This window comes from Nelusetta ayraudi, unplaced genomic scaffold, assembly GCF_046127955.1.
Source record: "Nelusetta ayraudi isolate G7.1 ecotype Tasmania unplaced genomic scaffold, CSIRO-AGI_Nayr_v1 ptg000072l, whole genome shotgun sequence".
NCBI lineage: Eukaryota > Metazoa > Chordata > Actinopteri > Tetraodontiformes > Monacanthidae > Nelusetta > Nelusetta ayraudi.
This window is the reverse complement of record NW_027466122.1, coordinates 688,966-707,500: the sequence shown is the minus strand read 5'-3', so window position 1 is coordinate 707,500 and position 18,535 is coordinate 688,966. Positions and strand designations below refer to the sequence as shown.

The 18,535-nt window shown below is 47.8% G+C and overlaps 1 protein-coding gene across 1 annotated transcript in view; it reads right to left on the bottom strand.

Annotated features, from left to right (window-relative positions):
• nrg3a (neuregulin 3a) overlaps positions 1 to 18,535 on the bottom strand; it is a 217,093-nt gene that overhangs the window by 13,783 nt on the left and 184,775 nt on the right. The window contains exons 4-5 of the mRNA XM_076043000.1: positions 11,027 to 11,050; positions 2,108 to 2,210 (exon numbers count right to left, since the gene is read on the bottom strand). Of these exons, the coding sequence (XP_075899115.1) occupies positions 2,108 to 2,210; positions 11,027 to 11,050 (127 nt within the window). The remainder of the gene's footprint in view (positions 1 to 2,107; positions 2,211 to 11,026; positions 11,051 to 18,535) is intronic.

Genomic DNA, 18,535 nt, shown 5'->3' with positions numbered 1-18,535 from the left:
GCATCGCCGCTAGTCAACTCACTTTCTAATGAAGCTTTGTTGACAATCGTCAGTAGCCGAGCGAGACAACAAAGGTCGTTGTTTTCATGATTTCTTTTTCAACAGGCACAGTTTGATGTTGAAGATCCGACAGCGAGAGCATCAATCTTTGATTTGATAAACGACGAACGAGAGACTCCCACTGCACGATGACGGGTTATTACTGATTTGAGAGACCCTGCGGGGAAACGCTTTGTACTTAATTCATACACACACACACACACATGCGCACGCGCGCACACATACACACACACACACACACACACACACCACTCTCTCTGCTGCCTGTTGGATCAACTCTTCTGTTACTTTATCGTTCTGCTCTTCGGCTCTTGATGGGAGGGTGGATGGTCTTCACCCCCCACCCCCCCACCCCACTCCTCATCTGTACACATCTCCCCTTCATCCTCAGATCTGTTACCGATCCCATTGGAAGCGCCTGTCCGTCATCGCCGCCGTCTGATTATCTTCTTGTCAGGCTGGCTCGCTCGGCTCGCTCGCATCATTGCATTAGAGAGGGAAGCCTATGGAATCACTGCGGCGTCGCCACGGTCCACATGCACCCCGAGCGACAGGCAGCCACACACACAAAGTTCTCACAGTAGGAAGAAAAAAAAAAAAAAAAAGAATAAATAAAACAAACAAAAAAAGAATTTGCTCATTATTTGTGCTGCAATTATTGTGCGCTTGCCACCGCGTGCACAGCTGAGATATGCAGATGGGTGGAAGCAGCGGCGCAGACACACAAGTTGACCTTTTGGTTTCCTAACAGCCGATGAATATGTGCCAGCGCATAATGAGGTTTCAACAAATTATTGCAAATGCTCCGGCTGGGAGTGCGTTCAAGACGTTTCGATGCCTCGACATGTTCGGCTGGCCTTCGCTAAACCAACTCGACGCCACCGCTGGGAGTCTAATCTGCCTGCCGCACCAACACTTTTGCATTTATATGTAGTTGTTTTTTTTGTTTCCCCCCCCCCCCCTCTGGATAATTACGTTAAAGTCAGAGTAAGTTTGAAAGTTTCAGATCAGTGCTGCATCTCTCAGTTTGAATGGAAACCTTTGTGTCATTGCTGTTGTGAATGTGAATCCAAATAAACATTTAGAAGAAGCCAACAAATCATGAACACAATGGAATAATTTGCCTCCATGCAAGAGGCCGAGTTTGAACTCTGAACATAACGTGTTTGGCATCTTAACTCCACCTCCATGAAGGTCGAGCAAGTCTTTCAGTCGTTGCCCGCGCCGCTGGACAGTCAAGATAAAAAAGGAAAAGGGAAGAAAAAGACAGGACGCAGACAGGCAGAATGAAATAAAGTGCCACTGCAGTTCATTAAGCTGTCTGTATATTCACGGCAGAACATATTCCGCGTGTCACATTTGGCACGTGGAGAAAATTGAATTCGCCGGCGACGCAAAAAAAAAAAAAATGACAGCCCTTGAACTGGTCTTGAAATCTGTCTGCATTATTGATTTTTTTTTCATCTCCACTTCCTTTAATAAGAACTCATCCGAGGCGTGAACGTTGCCAGAACACGGCAGAAAGCAAACTGCCCATAAAACGCTGCAGTTTGTCATCTTTATTTACACTGCAAAATTATCATACCAGTGTAAAATGCATAAAATATGCATCTGAAACTGCATAAACTAGAGAGGAAAAAAGGAGGAATATTAGAGCAAGATGCAGCTGCAGTGGCAATTCATAATAATAACTAGTTTAATAAAGGTCGTTCTGTAGTACTTTTGGCTGCCAGCGGAGGGAGACAAGAGTTCCTGCGCTGCGTATTAAATCAACGTTTCGGTGCATCCGTCCGGGATGGAGGACTTTACTGCCGCTGCAGTCCAAGCGGATCAGCCTCCAAGAGCCGCTAAACAGGTTTATTGAAAAGCCGGTTAACATTTAAATGCACCTAAATGCCAATAAATAGCACGAAAGGTGTGAGCGCGATGACAAATAAAAGACACACACACACACACACACACACACACACACACACACACACACACACACAACCAACAGCATGCGATGTGCCAGAGGGATGAATATTTACGCGGGCGTCAGACTCACTTGCTGCGGCAGTAGAGGGCCATGCACAGCGCCCCCAGGAGGCTGATTGCCATGGCGATGGACGTGATGGACAGCACCTGCCTCTGGTACACCTCCGTGCTCTCTGCAGGGGGGGGGGGGACAGAGACACATTAGCGTGTTAAACAAGTCAACTTGTGTCACTCAAGACATGGATCAGTTGGTGTGTGTGTGTGTGCTAGAAAAATGACTTCATGAAATATATTTTTTCCTTCGTATTATATATTTATTTTATTATATATATATATATATATATATTATATATTCATTTATATTCTATTTTACTTTATATTCCAAGCATCTGAGTGTGTGCATCTAAATATTCACTTCTGAAGCCAGAAGCTGATATAATCCATTAGACAGAAATTAAAGGCAGTTTCGAACTTGCTTTGCGCTCCACTCAATATTAAGATTTCAGATTTGATTGTCTGCAGCATCGTCTCCAAACCAGCGTTGTGAATAGTGAAAACCGCCAGCGACGGCGGCGCAGTGGAATCTCGGAGGCCTGTTTCTCTAAGCACGAGCTGCAGCTACGTCTTCGCCCCCCACACCGACGCGATCACTTAAATAAATAAACAGGCACTGAAATAAAACAGCAACTCATTTCACCGGCTCACAGCGGGTGGACCGACGAACAAACGCCTCCTTCACGGTGGGAAAAACCTGCTGCTGGTTTGGCAACCGCATGTTTTATAAGGCGATAAGGCGACGGCCGCTGCGTTGAAAAAGAAAAGAAAAAAAAAAAACAGCAGTGCTCGACAGGGCGAAGGCGGGCAGAGCCGCCGCGCCGCAGACGGACGCCATTAGCGGAGAAAAATGGAGGCTGTCTGGTTTTCCGCCAACAAGTAAATCATAGTCGCCTTCAGACGCAAATAATAGGCGATCAATCAGGTTTTTATTTAGCCTTGGAAGAAGCAGCGCGATGGCACACGGCGTAGTTGCATCGTGTTGATTGAGACATTTTTTATTTTGTTTTTTATTATTTTTTTTAAACAAGGAGGCATTTAAATGGCCTCTCACTCTGGAGAGAGAAAAAAAACACTGCCTTTTGCAGCAGCAGCTGCAGCAGCAACAGTGGCACCACAGAAGAAGACAAAACATGTGTAGGTAAAAATAAAAGAAGTGTTTTCTCTCTGTAACAGCAGGCCACAAATGCAAAGATCTGAAATTGATTCTAATCAGCTACGAACAAAACAATTTGAAATGACATGACATTCTTATTCTGGGGAAAAATGCCATTCAAAGTCTATTTTTTTTTTTCTTGTTCTTTTTTTTTTTAGCGATTCAGTGACGGTCCGAGTACTGCGGCTCTCACTCAGTCAGGGTCTGGCCACGAGGCCAGCGAGGGGACTGGAAGCAGGGGAGGATCTCTGAGGACCAGCCTGGTGCCGCAGTGGCACCGGCGCTGCCCACGCACATATTGCATAACCCCATCAACACACACACACACACACACACACACACACACACACACACACACACACTGTTCTAGCACCTATAGTGTGTCTCTCCTCCCTCCTCATCGTCAGAGGGATGTTTGGGGGGCTGGTTGTTGTTTTGATGCCGTTAATCAGGCTGAGTCATCACTTCAGCTCATTGGCTATAATTATATCATTAGAGGGTGGAGAGAGGTGGAGGAGGTGGGAGGGGGTTGTCCTGTGGGAGCACATGGAGGTCAGATGGGGAGGCAGAGGCGGAGGAGAGATGGAAAGTGATGAGACGCCGGGGGGAAGTAGACCAAAGACCTTTAAAGTTTATTTGAAAGGTTCCATGTCGGGAAAGAAATGAGGAAAATCCATCCCTTACGACCAAACAACAACGTTAACAACAACAAAAGTGCCGGCACTCTGTGATGTCACAAAGGGCACAGCCATCTCTCCCAAATCAGTGACCACACACTCCCACTGCCAGATGCCCCCCCCCCCTTGTTAAGAACGTTGTAGGTCCAGCAGAGCCTCATATTTAGCAGGAGGTTGTAAACAAAGGGCTAATGGTGACCTTTCCTGGCCATCCAGAGAGGATTCTGGGTAATTAATGGAGCGAAGCTGAATATTGGCAGAATATGGGATATTAAAGTGATTACTACGACGACTACTACTGCTGATAATAATGCTATAATAACAACAACCCAATCATGTTAAAGAATGCCGACGTTAAGTGAGTGTGGAAGAGGTTACAGCAGGTCAAACCCTGACAGCTTCCCCTGCCGTGTGTTTAATCAGCTGCTCGCTGCATCGCCAGCGTGTTTTTTTTCCCGGAGAAACGCCGCCAGGTACCGAGTCTGTGAACCGCAGCCCAGATAACCCCAATAACGAGGTTAATTTCTCACTCAGTGCGCCCTCCCCAGGGGAGAGGCTGGGCTCTCCTAAATTATGCCAACACTTTTAGGGAAGTTGCTCTAAACTTTAAATTCGTCCACGCTGATGCTTTTTTTTTTTTTTTTTTTTTTTTTTTTTTTCCCTTTTGGAAAAGCGGCCGCCAGTCTTTACGCCGGCGTTTATGTCCTCTCGCCATCTGCTGCAGCAACTGTCAGCAATGACAAATGTCGGGGGGGGGGGCGTTCAGAATATTCCTCAGAGTTATATATGTATATAGATATGTTTCTACAGTTGGAACCAGTAGAGTTTATGTCTAATGACACAAGAGGACAGATGTTAACGCCGGAGACGACAAGCACAGTGGGATTCCCGATGACCCTTTGACCCTGGAAACTTTGCACCTGCTGTCTTAACTTTTTTTTTTTCTTTTTCACTTCAGTGTTTTCAGGTGAGATTTCGGAAAGCAGAGTGTTCGCGGTGACAGGTGGGTGAGCAAACAGTTTCTTTTTTTAAGTTAAAGTGCAAATTTATTTTGTTTGCCAGAGAAGAAAAGCAAACGATGAAAGAATTCAGTGTTTCTATGGTCCACTAAGGTGGAAAAGATGATATTCTGACACAGGAACAAACAGAAAACAAAGAAATGAAAATAACTGTTCAGGGATTCAGAGAAGAAAACCTTAATTTCTCCCTTGGCTTCTACATTAATATGAATTTGTGGAGGAAGAATCCAATACATCACGTGCAGCCAGGCTGAGGTGCTATACATGTATTTATTATTTATAATAAAGATGAGCGACCAAGGTCAAGATGTGCTTCATCTTCTTGGCGACCCTCCCATGTCCTTGCTGGGACACGCCCACCATGCACCAGCAGCACGCCGTACATAAATCACCGTCCGGCTCCGGGGAGACGAGGGATGCACGTGTTCCACCTGCGGAACGCTCCTCGTGTTTATTTCCTCTTTAAACTGCACATCCCGTTTTCCAATAACCAGCAACTCAACAACGACAACAATAATTGCAATATTTGAGCTGGTAGCGGCTGTACCACGCGGTCCCTGCCGGGACCTTTGGAACATGTGTGATCATGTAATATCAGGTTTTCTTCTTGCAGATAACCCTACAACTGCTGCAGGTCAGTTCTCTTATTACTGCAAGACAAAACTTTGCACAAAGTTGTGTGTGGCTACAGGACTGAGATGCCCCAACACTGTGGAGGCCTTCGCTGGCTCACTTGGATCTTGAAAGTCATGTTGAGTCTGCGGCCAATCGGCATCCTTTAAATTGTGCCTTTGTTGCAAAGCAGGAAGACGGAGGAGATAAACAGGAAGTAGCCGCAAGCCTTGCCGATGCTGAAGACGCTAATGAGATGAAACAAAGAGCAGAAGCTGAAGGTAAGCGACTTGTTTCAGTTCCACTCTTAAGTGGCTTTGGCCAGGGTTCAGTGAAAACACTGCAGCACTTTGCTGCCAAGTGTGGACGACGCTGCAGAGCCCAGATCGGTTACACCCCATTTACACATGGTAGAGAGACAAAGGGTTCAACTGACTCCCCAATTGGGTGAGTCATAGGATACATCCTGTTGCTTCCTCAGGAAAAATACCCAGACTCTGCTGATGGGGCTTCTGAGCTCCGACTGACGGGTCTCCCTTTGTCAGCAAAATGAATAAATAAAATAAATACAAAAAAAAAAAAAAACCCACAGTGGGAAATATGGATTGCAGCTGACACACATCGGTGCAGGCAGATGTAGACAGAGGAGACTTATGTCTGATGTCAGGCTGACAGTCGGCGCCCTCTCGGCCTGTGGGCGGGGCACATTGCATGCTGGGAGTTCATAACGGGTAAACACACACACATACACACACACAAAAGGTATAACCACAGGCTCTGTCTGTTTTTTCTCTCCACCTGAAGTCCCGTATCTGCATTTTTCCTAAACGCTTTGATGTCCATCGTGCGCTGTAGCGTCGACAAAAACAACGACAAATCTCTGAAGCGTCGTCGACGAGGCGGCTTCTGTCAACTGGAAGTGACATCCGAGGTGAGAAGGGAATAAAAAACGTTTCATGTTGCCTCATCACGGTGTGTGTGTGTGTGTGTGTGTGTGTGTGTGTGGGGGGGAGGTATTTACCCTTTCAAATCAATTTCACCAGTTCTGCTCGGGGCTTCTCAATTTCCACTCGTTCTCGACAATAATCTTCCAAAGGAGGGCAAACAGATTGACTGGTGTTGACATGAAGCATGTCAGTTAGCTGTTGAAACAATAATCATTTGGCAGCATGGTGAAATGCCAGTAGTGGCTGTTTACTGGTGATTATCTGGCCGGGAATGGCCGAACGGCTTGTTTATTTATAGGAGGCGGCTGATTGGCTGTCGACGGGCGGTGCGGTGCAGTGCATGCCGTCGTGAGTTTAAAACCGTTCACACTTCCTGCTTTTTTTTTCCTCGCAGCGCCAGCGTCGCCCCGCAGATGGTTTTATTTATTTAATGATAGTTTTTTTTTTTAATCTTTTTTCAGGTTAAAACGTGGCGGCGGCGCCACAGACAGAGGCTTTCGGCCGTGACTCACTCATAGTGAATCAGCAGGACAAAAAACAAAACAAATTGTTGTTATTCTATGGTGATACTTTTTTTTTTTTTTTGCGTTTGCTCAGGAAAGTGAGAAAAACACGCAATATGACACCACGGAAATCTCTCCTGAAAAAATGAGTGCGGCGAAAGCGTTGGCCGTCAGGTTGTTGGCAACACGTCGACTCTGTCCCCCGTTACAGACATTAGTGCTCGTTACGAACTCTGTGACATCTGTCGGATCAGCTCGGCGGCGGCGGAGCTAAATGCTCGGTGGCAGCAGGCTGGAATCGCTCGGGGTTGTGACGGGATGCCAGGATGTCAAAAACAAACAAATAAATAAATAAATAAATACATGAATGAATAAATAAATGAATGACGGCCAGTCGAAGATGTTTTGCAGCGTGATGACATGATAACTCAGAATTGGGAGCAGCCAGCAGTGGGACCGAGTTTGGAATCAGTGATGTGCACTTGTGCTGCTTTGCAATGCAAAAAGTTTCCATTTAGATTGCGGATTGACCTGCTGACATACAGCAAAGCCAGCCGGTGGAATTGACTGGAATGGATGGAAATGGTCGAGAGTAAGTTGCATCTTCTCCTAAGGCATTGCTTTAAGTCTGCATCCTTAAAATACACACAAAAACAAAACACCAAACTTTTGGAGTGAAGTAATGATCGGGCCAATCAGCAAAGGAGCTGGGTCAGTAGTGACGGAACCCCAAAAAACAGCCAAATGACGTTGAACCGGTTCCACCACTGGCCTCAGCTGTGATGGAGCAGCTCGCAGGCGTCAGTCTGCTTCCAGGTCCTCCGCAGCCCTTTTACAGGCAGCCTGGAGGACCTGCAGGGCCAAGCGGTCAGCTGAGAAAAAACTGAAAAAAACAACGTCCCAAAACCTGCTTGGAGCATGTCACACACTGATGAAGGTGAAGGAGTGACGAGGAGGAGGTCTGACCGACGGGAGGAGAAGATTATTCAGAAAAATAGAACGACCCAAACAAACAAACACCTCCTTCACAGGTTTGAGGGCGAACGGCTGCATCTCACTTCACCCTGTCATGCTGACGGGGGAACGGAGCGAGTTCACGGTGAGAGAGTGAGAGGACGGATAAATATATAAATATATATATAAAAATCCTCGGGCCCAGACGGCTGATGGAGGATAAAACCTTTATTTATTGGGGGCGTCTCTGCCGGAGGAGACTGTCTGCTGCTCTGCTCCTGTTACTGCCATGACTTTATTCACCCATTTAAATTCTGAATGCATCCGAACGGCTGCTGCTGCTTCTCTGCTTCTGTCGCTCAACTTTCTCTTACTTTATCTTCTTCCTGTCCGTGTAGCCGGCCACTGATTATTTACTTTTAAGGACCACTGGACTGTGCAAAAGAAAAAAAAAGAAAAAAAGAAAAAAAACCCAGAGCGCCTCTCTCTCTCTCTCTCTCTCTCTCTCTCTCTCTCTCTCTCTCACTCTCTCTCACTGTAGCGTCTAGACGGACGGCCGGATTTATTTTTCTGGCTAGTTAGCGCCGCCGCGCCGCCATCTCTTTGGGTTCGTTAAATCTCTTATTTATGAAGCTTTGGTTTGAGTTTCCAGCCGGGTGTTTCCGTGAAATGTCAAATGCAATTTATGCTTCTTGCTTTTTTTTTTTTTTTTTTTTTAAGTTTCGCTTGGTTTTTTTCTCGACGGGACTCGGTGCCGACGAATGACGCCATGTAGCCTGTAGTGATGTCATCAGATGGCGGCAAGTAGAATAATTATGATTTATGCACCAAATGTGTCGTAAAAAAGATTTTCTTCCTGTTGCATTGTTTTGTTGTTCCTTCCCATTCTTTCCCACAGACACTCAGTGGTACTGCACTTGGAAGGTGCAAAGAAAAAAAGCCCAACCAGCCTCTCCAAACAAAGAGACAAACCCTAAAGTTGCATTTTTGGTTTTATTAATCTGGGATGTCTGAGAAGAAAACACTGCGTGGCCCCGCCTCCTCTATCTCTCTCTCTCCGTCTCTCTCCCTCACTCACTCCTCCAGCAGGCCAAACACTCGCACAGTCACGATTCAATCCGGTCGCGACGACACGACCGCTTTCCTCTCTCACAGCGCCGTCTGGCACCCCCCCAAAAAAAGAAAAAAAACAAAAAAACTCTGCCACTTTTCAAGGTTGTGTGAATGGAAATTGGAAATTGGAAATAGCGACACGACTTCGGATCCAATCGGAGCCTCGACAAAAAAGGGGGAGAGGAAAAGAGTTAGTAGTGGAAATTGCCACTTGGGAAAGTTTTTTTGCTTTAACATTGATTTTTACATGCGGGCGCAAACACTTTTCCAGTCGGAGCTCCGTGATCTGCGATGACGGGGAAATATTGATGCCCAACATCAGCAGTGGCGGCAGCGGAGGAAAAAAAAATGTCTTGCGTTCCCGACAAGGCGATGCACAAAAGGAAGAATCAGAGGGGGAAAAAAATAAATACTTTGTGAACGCAGCAGCGTCTGTTCTGTGGAGCTCTGAGTGGGAGGCGTCTGGCCTGGTGGGATCTCAACCTCCAGCAGACACTTCATGTCTAATTTTAACCTCCAAGACTGACTTTGTCAGGCAGGGGAGGGGCTGGGGCGGGGGAGGAGTGGGACTGGGGGGAGGCAGGGTGTCATCCTCGACTTTGGGAAATTTGGTTCACGAATAGGAAACAGAAACATGATGGCAAACCTGCTAGCAACGTCAGCTAGTGTGCAAGCTAGCTGCTTTCAGTCCTGGGCTAATTCTCAGCTTTAGGCCCCGCCCCTGACTCTGACCTCCGATCTCAGCCGCCCGGGTTACAGTTCAGTGGTTTGGTCAGGTAAATATTATTCCTTCAGAGCCGGAACTGGAGAAATGAGCTCGTCTAATAAAATGTGTTGCCCCGGTGTTAAAACCTCCCACTGAATGTTCGGGGAAAGGCTGCATTGAGAAGATCATCCGTCAGTGTCTGCAACCTCGGCAAAACTCCAGCAAAAAAACATTTTCTATTTTTTCCGTTTCTCTACATAAACGCGGCTCTTAGGGCTGCGGATCAAGAAGCAGGACGTCGCTCGCGCAGAGGCGGCGACGATTGGCGAGCGGCAGGCAGGCCCGGCGCGGTGGCGTGGAAAGGGGCCAAATTGAAGTGAGAAACGAGGAACAAAAAGACAAGAAGAAGAAGGGGAGTAATGGGGGGGGGGGGTTGTCGTCGACAACAAGCCTCCGTGTTGTTGTCTGCCTCCTCAGCTGCAGCGCCAAGAGCAGGAGAGCAGCAGCGGCGGCAGGGCTTGGCAATAAGTAGGAAGTGCTGCTGGCATCGACCCAGCGCTGCCTCGCAGGCGTGAGCACGCAGCAGCAGGAGCAGGAGAAGAAGAAGAAGTAGCAGAAGAAGCAGAAGAAGAAGAAGAAGCAGAAGAAGAAGAAGAAGAAGAAGAAGAAGAAACCTCATCATGCTCACACAAGTAGAAACTAAGAACTTGTGAAAAAAGAAACAGGCGGTTTTGAGCGTGTGCCACCAACAACCGAGCGGCGTCGTTAAAAAACAGGCCGACTGCGACGCCAACACCCCCCTCTCTCTTCCTCCCTCCCCCCTGCTCCTGCCGTTACCAAGGAGACGGCGGCACATTGGTATTCTGAGGGCACGCTTTATAAGCAGCAACGGTGAGAGAAAGAAAAGAGACACGCAGCAGCAGCAGCAGCAGTGCGTGTGTGTGTGTGTGTGTGTGTGTGTGTGTGTGTGAGGGGTCGGGTGTAAATACATGTGTGTGACGCGAGGACAGAGAGATAAAGAATTTCACTGTAACAAAGAGTCGCCCAAAAAAAACAGAAAAGGATGGCAGCGGTTTGAAAAGCTCGCGGCGGCGCCTTTTGTTTGATTGCACGGCGAACGGCGGCGCCGTCTTCCGATGGCGTGCTGCAATAAAGAGGACGGCGTGCAGCGCAACATGTTTCCGACATTAAAACTGTGTGACAGCAACGACAGCAGCAGCAGGTCGCCAGTCACAGCCCGGTCCTTACCCATGAACTCGATGCCCAGGTGATCTGTGGCGGCCATCCAGGAGGGGGCGGCGGCGGCGTGGAGGGTTAGGGAGGGAGGGGGAGGGCGGGAGAGGGGGAAGAGGGGAGAAGAGAGAGAGATAAGAAAAGTTAGCATTGCAGATTAATGCACAGACAAGCATTTGTGTCGCGGAGGATCGGCCGCTGAGCGCTCGGCCTGACATGTAAAGTTGCTGTACGGGGGGGGGGCTTCAGTTCGCTGTCACATGGAGTCAGAGGGGGAAACGGGGGCCGGCTAACAGGAAGTGACGGGTGGACACACATGGACGCACGGCCGCTCGGCCGTATGGAAGGATGGGGGACGGGGGGGGGGGTCTCGCCGTAACTGGCTAGCCTCAGCGCTAACCTTGACCTCACCTCGGCTCCAAAGCCTCTCGGCTTCCATTCATTCTGCCACTGGATGTCAGAAGCGTTTTTGTTTTTTTTTCCTTAGTTAGGTGAAACGCAGCCGTTGACTGATGGCGGCTGGAGCTCAGCGGCGGCTCGTCAGGGGCGGCGGCTCGTCAGGGGCGTCGACATACGGTGCCATTCCAACTAATTCACAGGGAATGTTTGACTGAAAGGGAGAATTCGGCTGAGCTGTTAGTGGCCATTTAGCATTTAGCATTTAGCATGTACCTATCCGTAGCATTATGTTGTTGTTACCCCCCCACCGCCCCTATCTACGGAAGTCCTTTAGCATTTATACATTCATTTATTTTTTCTCCACCACCTTTTCTTTGAGATAACCACTTAGTTTACTTTTACTTTGGTTACTACGGGGAAACTGCAATGGCAACGCAGCCAGTGAGGAAGAATGCTGGTCATTTGTGACCTTCGTCTTTTCGATTCAGCTTTAATTGATAATTCTTTGGCCTTGGTCAGAGGCTGACGTGGGGGTAGATGAAGTCTTCCCCCAGACTGCAGGAGTGCAGACACTCCTCCTCCTCTCGGCCCCCGATAGAAAATCATCTGCGGCGAGCGCCGAAGTCCTGCCGCCGACATTATCTGGCGAGCGGCCGCGTCCCACATCTGAGGCTTGGCGAGCCGCTGCTCAGGACGCGAGAAGCTCGGCCCACTCTGCCCCCAATCTTCTCGCCGCACTGTTAACACGGACGTAAGCGGATCATTTTTCACTTTGGCGCCGACCCCGGCGACCTCTCCGTCGCCGCCGCCGCCGCCGCAGCCTTTCGGATTTCCTCCCCTCACAAACGGGAGACAGGACCAGATGAAGATAACTAGCAGTCACACGGAAAAAGCTTCCGTTGCAAAAAAAAAAGAAGAAGAAAAAAAAAAAACACATTTACATGGTGTTGGTCTTTGGGCTAAATCCCCCCAGCGATACGCGATTGCATTAATACAGAATGTCGAGATAAGCGGCGGCGGCTGGAAGGGCATTTCAGAAAGTTTTGCAGTAATTACTGTGAATAATATTGCGCCGAGCAAAACAACACATTATACAAAAGGAAGCTAACAGAACCGGTGTGGGAAACACATTCACCGTGAAATGAGACTGAACCAGAATTAACCCGACTGAACCATGAGACTTTTAATCATCGTGTGGCGAAACCAGACGCCGCCCATGTGACCCGACCTGCCGAAACCTCTGCCACTCGACTTCCCCGAGCAGCTGGGCGAGCGGCGGCGCCCGCTGAAGCTGCTGAGGTGGGTTGGATTGGGTTTTCTCTGCCGCCGGGCGGCCGGAGATGCATCTGCGCTGTCACAGCGTGAGCCTCTCGTCGCCCCCCTGGGGACCGGAGATGAATCTGCTGCTGCTACACTGTAAACCACTTCAGGCAGAGGCTCCGCCCTCTAACGGCTCCGTGGGAGCTGATAACCGCAGGAGACGACGCATAAGAATCTAAAACAGGGCAGAGGAGCCGCTGACCAGATGATTTTCCGCTGAATACCACAGTTTTCTGCTTTCTGGTCTTAGATACACAAAAAAAAATATTTTTATGAGTTTGGCTAAAATGTGACAAAATGTGTGGCACCTTGACAATATACATTGGCAAAAATTATAAATGTAAGCTGCTGTACAGGCAATATATTCTATTATTCTTATACACACAATAAGTCTGATAAATCTAAATCTAAATGATCCCTCTGTGATCCATGACCACACCCTCCTGGACAGGTGTTGGCTCCGCCCTCCTGAGATTCCCTTCCTGTCCTTAACTTCCAAAGATGGACGGTGCAAGGAAGCATCGGCTTTCGCAGGAGGCTGCAAACAGATGGCTAAGTACTGCTGCTTTCTGGACATCTGGAGACTTTTAAGATAATTCATGACACCAAGCTGCGCTGCCAAAGAGCCCAGAATGGGAAAAAACAACAACTCATAAATAAATAAAGATCTAAAAATGGGCAGAATATAAATCTGAAAGAGATCCATAGAGAGTGACACAACTGCGTCCTCAGACAGTAATGGACTGTGTGATTTGTATCGACGGTCCGAGGCAGTGGGAATCTACCTTTAACAGACTCGCATCAATCAGGAAGAAAGGCTGTTAGAGTTCCATTAGAGTGACTGATTAGACACGGCGGTGGAGATCCCAGTCCGAGCAGAGCCTGGAGAAGGTCAAGGGCCCGGCGGACAGTGTCACAACACTCGTCTCCTCTCAGGGGATCAATAAAGTATCTGATTATCTGATCAGATTCCGGTCGATTTCATTGACGAGCGAGAGGCAGAAATCAAACGATCCTGATGTTCGTCATTTATTTGGACCAATTAAACTCTGACTTGTGTGAGGAGGGTTGAGGAGGAGGAAGAGGAGGAGGAGGAAGAGTGCTACTAATTCTCTCTCTCACACACACACACACACACACACACACACACACACACACACACACACACACACACACACGGTGCTGAGATTCAAATGACCCAGTTGAACTCCTGACCTGACCTGGTGCCAACATTATCCACAGAACAAAGGCAGCGTTTCACACTTAGCGGCTCCCTTGATGTGAAGTTTGAGGGTGTCTCTATGAAAATATACACATTGGAACACACACACACACCTCTCCAGCGTCAGTCTGTCGCACCGGCAGATGTGACGGGGGGGAGGGTTGCGTCACGCCCGATCTTTTTATGCACAGGGTGAGAGAGAAGGTGTCAGCTTGTTTCCAGGCCCGGGAGGTGAACTGATCACTTGACAGTCAGCCGCTCTGACGCATAGCAGGAAAAGTGAATCATCACTTGATCGGGCTGTGGGCTCGATTGTTTCTATAAGGTTCTGCAAGTCGCACAGTCATGAGAGTTGCACAATCTTTGTCACACAAACACCTGGAATCAGGTCAGAATCAGAGCAAAATAGTCGCACAGTCATTCCCCCCCCACCCCCACCATGGCAGGAGCCACTGAGGGAGAACAAAAAAAGGGAAAGACTTTCAAGCTCCAGTAGGCAACTTTTGTCACATTTGCAGTGATTTGATTGATTTTCCAGATCGCTGTTTGCAGCAAACAAAATCTAATCAGCATGCAGACGGAGAGAGGGAGGGAGAGAGTGAGTGAGAGAGAGAGAGAGAGAGGGAGAGAGAAATCAGAGAGGGGAAAGTTAGAGTCCCAGGAAAAGTTGGAGGAGACAAAAAAAAAATCTCGAGTGCCGACAGAAACTTGAGTTATTGGTGCAATTTAAAATATATTAGCGGCGCATTAAAAATCCAGCTAGCGGTGAGATTCTGAAAACTGCTTGTTCTCATCAAACAAGTGAAACTTTTCTCGCTGCAGCAGCAGCAGCGGCGGCAGCAGCAGATCAATAAATGATCACATGACCGGCAAGGGAAGATGGCGGGCAGGTAGCGGAGCGAAGCTAACGCGAGCTAAAGTGAGGCTAATGCGGAGCTAACATAGACAGGTGGACAGTGACACAGAGAATCAGAGGGTGAAATCAGGCTTTTCCGGCTCCTTTTGTGTTACAATCATCTCTGCTGTCGTCCTAATTGATTTCTTGATTTTCCTTCCCCCCACGTCCTCCTGCTCTCCTGCGTCTCGCACCGCGTGTGCACGAAGCCTCCTCTGGAAATCGTCTTCCGCGTTGCAAACGGATCCTCCCGGCGCCCTTTTTTCCAACCGTCCCCTCGATCTTCTGTGGGTGCGAGCGCCTCTCCAGGATGACAAATCCAACACAGAAGACAACAAGCGCCTGCTGGATGATTCACTCGACTCGAGTGTGGTTCTACTGGCACGCTAGCAGCTCCTGCTCAGCTTGGCCTCTTTCTCCTCGCTGCAGTCGTCATTCGACAGTCGACTTTGACGCATCGACATCCGGGACTTTAGGCGCTAAGAAGACTTTTTTTTTTTTTCTCTCTTCCTATCAGGTGACATGAAGAAAATCTTCACTTCCATTGATGACGAACTGCAGAATTAATGCAAAGTGACACACAGGAAGAGGAGGTTTTGGAGTTCAAGGCTCCAAGTCTATTTCGCTCTTGGGATGAATTTGACTAATTTGCATTTGCGGTTCACACTTGCAAGGACAAACGTAATGTTTAGTTTCCAGCAGGCATGCGGCAAATTACACGGAAACACAAAAGACTGGCACAGAAGAACGCACAAGGTGGAATGTTTTGGGTCAAATCAACACCGAGTGCTTTTCATTTTTGGGGGCCGTGGAAGCAGAAAAATGCCAAGGCCAAAACATGCAAAACAACATCTTTAAAAGGTTTCGTGAGTACAGCGGGAGCTTTGTTAAAGGCTCACTGTGTAAAGTTTTTAAGCCCAGGGTAATCCAAATTCCAGCTCTTCACTCGCACTCGCTCGTCCACCTTGACAGCTACCAGCTGCTCTTTGGGAAACCACAGAAGAAGAAGCAGGAACTGGTGCCGATGCTAAAGAGATTAGTGTTTTTTAACACTGGAAGATTATTCTTGTGACACCAGAGCACTTTGATGACGATGAAAACACTCTTTCACTTCGGTCCAAACCGGCGCTGGCGAAGGTTCAGTCCGACGGCGAGAAATCTGACGTTTCAAGTTTTATCTTTGCTTTCCAATCCGCCAGTTCTCTATCAGAGGGACGACCAAGAGAGAGAGAGAGTAAAAAAAAATCCATCCCTCCAGAGATGCACAGCGGCGACAACAACATGTTTGTGTGTATTTGTGATTAGATTCCCCCCAGCGAGAGACTCACATGATCAGATCCACACCTGGACCTTCAAGAAAAAAAGAAAACATGTTTCCAATGTGCAGGTAGAGATTTGAATACGATCCAATAGACTTCCTCCTTAGCATTACAACACACAGAGCGCCTTGCCTGTCTCCAGCGTCAGCAGGCTGCACAATAACAACAACAACAAAGGTAAAAAGCCGCCTAGGACACTCGCTCTCAATCTGTGACTGAGACTTTCTCTTTGTCTCTGACTTCCTTCCTGTTTTCAGGAGGGGCCACATTTTCTTCTCAACTAGTGAAGAAAAATTCTTTGTATCGGCGTTTAACCTTTTTTGTTGTTTTTTTTTTGTTTTTTTTACAGCACAGGGCCCGATTCTTGTGTTCTTGTCTTTGTTTGGTGAAGCGGTCCGTCAAAGAAGGGTTGTGTGTTGCTGTTGTGTTTTCCAAAGTAAGACACAACACCTGCAGCCTTGCAGAGCAGACAGACAGACGTTTCCCCAGTGGCTCTTGGCCTTTGTCCTTTGAGGACGACGGAAAAACAAAACCGACCCAATAAATCTGGCCACAGGAGGGCGCCTGGTGAGTAGACCCATGACCCAGAATATTACTTTTCTTATAAAACAATTCCAAAACATCGGGACCAATCCGACGCATGATGTCCTCCCAGCCGAAGACGATAACGTGGTTGTTGGTGTGAGAGCCTTGACTGGCTCCTGTCAGTCATCATCTCAACCAGCCAATCACATTTCTCATTGTTTCCATCACCTCTTTGGTTTAAAGTTTGCATTTTTCCAGCTGCGATGCTCATGTTTGTCACCTGCTAACGTGGGTTTGTTGCTGTTGTTGAACATCAGACAATGAAAAAAAAGACTCACAACCGATGCCGTCACTTTAAAAGAGAGTATCTCGGTATAACACAGGGCACGACGTGGATCTACTCCTCGGCTAAAATGTGACATCAGGGTTTTGTGTTGCAGGTTATTGATGCTTCCATTCTCTCCGTCTTCGCCACCCGCTAATGATTTCTGTCTGTGTGTCTGAGCGGCAGCTCGCAAAGAACGAGGCGGTCTTGGGGGGGCTTTGTAACTTTTTTTTTTTTGTCCTCGATTCCATTTACCGTTCATACATGACTGAACTCAATTCTGCCTGAAAGCTGCTCAGCCCGGAGTATCTTGTCCGCCGGCTCGCTGCCTCCCGTCGCCGAGGCTGAAATGAAGGAGCGGCGGCGAGATCAGAGATAAATGTTCCAATTCTCAGAGATTTAAAGCAACGGTTGAGTTAACGAGAGAGAGAGAGAGAGAGAGAAAGAGAAATCGCCCATTCATCTCTTCCTGACTCTTTCATGTCGAGCAGTTTGGAGGATGGACTGGAGCTCCCGGCTTTTTATTTATTTTTTTGCCAGGAAATCCAAATGTAATATTGTTTTTTCTTTCTCTTTTTCTCACATTTCATCGGCTCCCATGGTAATAAAAACCATCTGTCAAAGACGTTGATTCATTTCTGATGTGATATTTCATGCCAATTAGGCAGCGTGTAATCTGCAGCGGCCTAATTACTGACTGATTCATCATCATTACACTTTATCACCGTTTTACAATCCCACGTCACCGAAATATTGGATAAACTCTTTTTTCCTCCCAAATTTGTTTGGGTCGGGGGTGGGAGGGTGGGGTGGGGTGTTGAGGAGGGTGAGGGGGGTGAAGGGGTGAGGGGAGTGGGAGTTTGTGTCGGTGTGTCTTTAGCAAAAACAGCAACAACAACAAAAATATTGCCTTGGTTTAACAGTTCCAGGCGGCACTAACACATTGACAGGAAATTAAGAAGTTGTTTGTGCCCTTCGAGTCTTTACATTAAAGTCAGTCTGTCAGACTGTGAGTCAGTGAGTCAGTGAGTCAGTGAGTCAGTGATGCCTCCCGGTCTTTTTTGGAGACCGTGAGGATGGACAGAGAAGGAGAGGAGGGAGGCAGGCTGACAGCCTCTGATTTAGGAAGAGGAGGACGAGGGAGAGGAAAAAGAGGAAGCTGCTGCAGCTGCTGCAGCTTCACAACTGTACCTAACCAGTCAGATCAAAGCGGGCAAGCAGAATGGAGTCACTTTGATGACGGGCTGGATCGCAAAGAATGTCCAAATTGTCACACATAAATACCCTGTCGGACAAAGGCTCTTAGAATTGTCCCCCTCTTACGGTGAGCAACTCGACGGACAGCCATTGTCTAACCTCTGCAAGGTAAGAGCACCACTGAATTCCTTCCTGTACCTATAAACTCAGGAAAATAATTATTTATACTAGACTTGTCAATGTGTGTTAACGTGTAAGTATTTCGGTAACTTCAAATAAATTCTCACTTCGCCCCAGAACTCACAGATCGAAACGTCTCTTC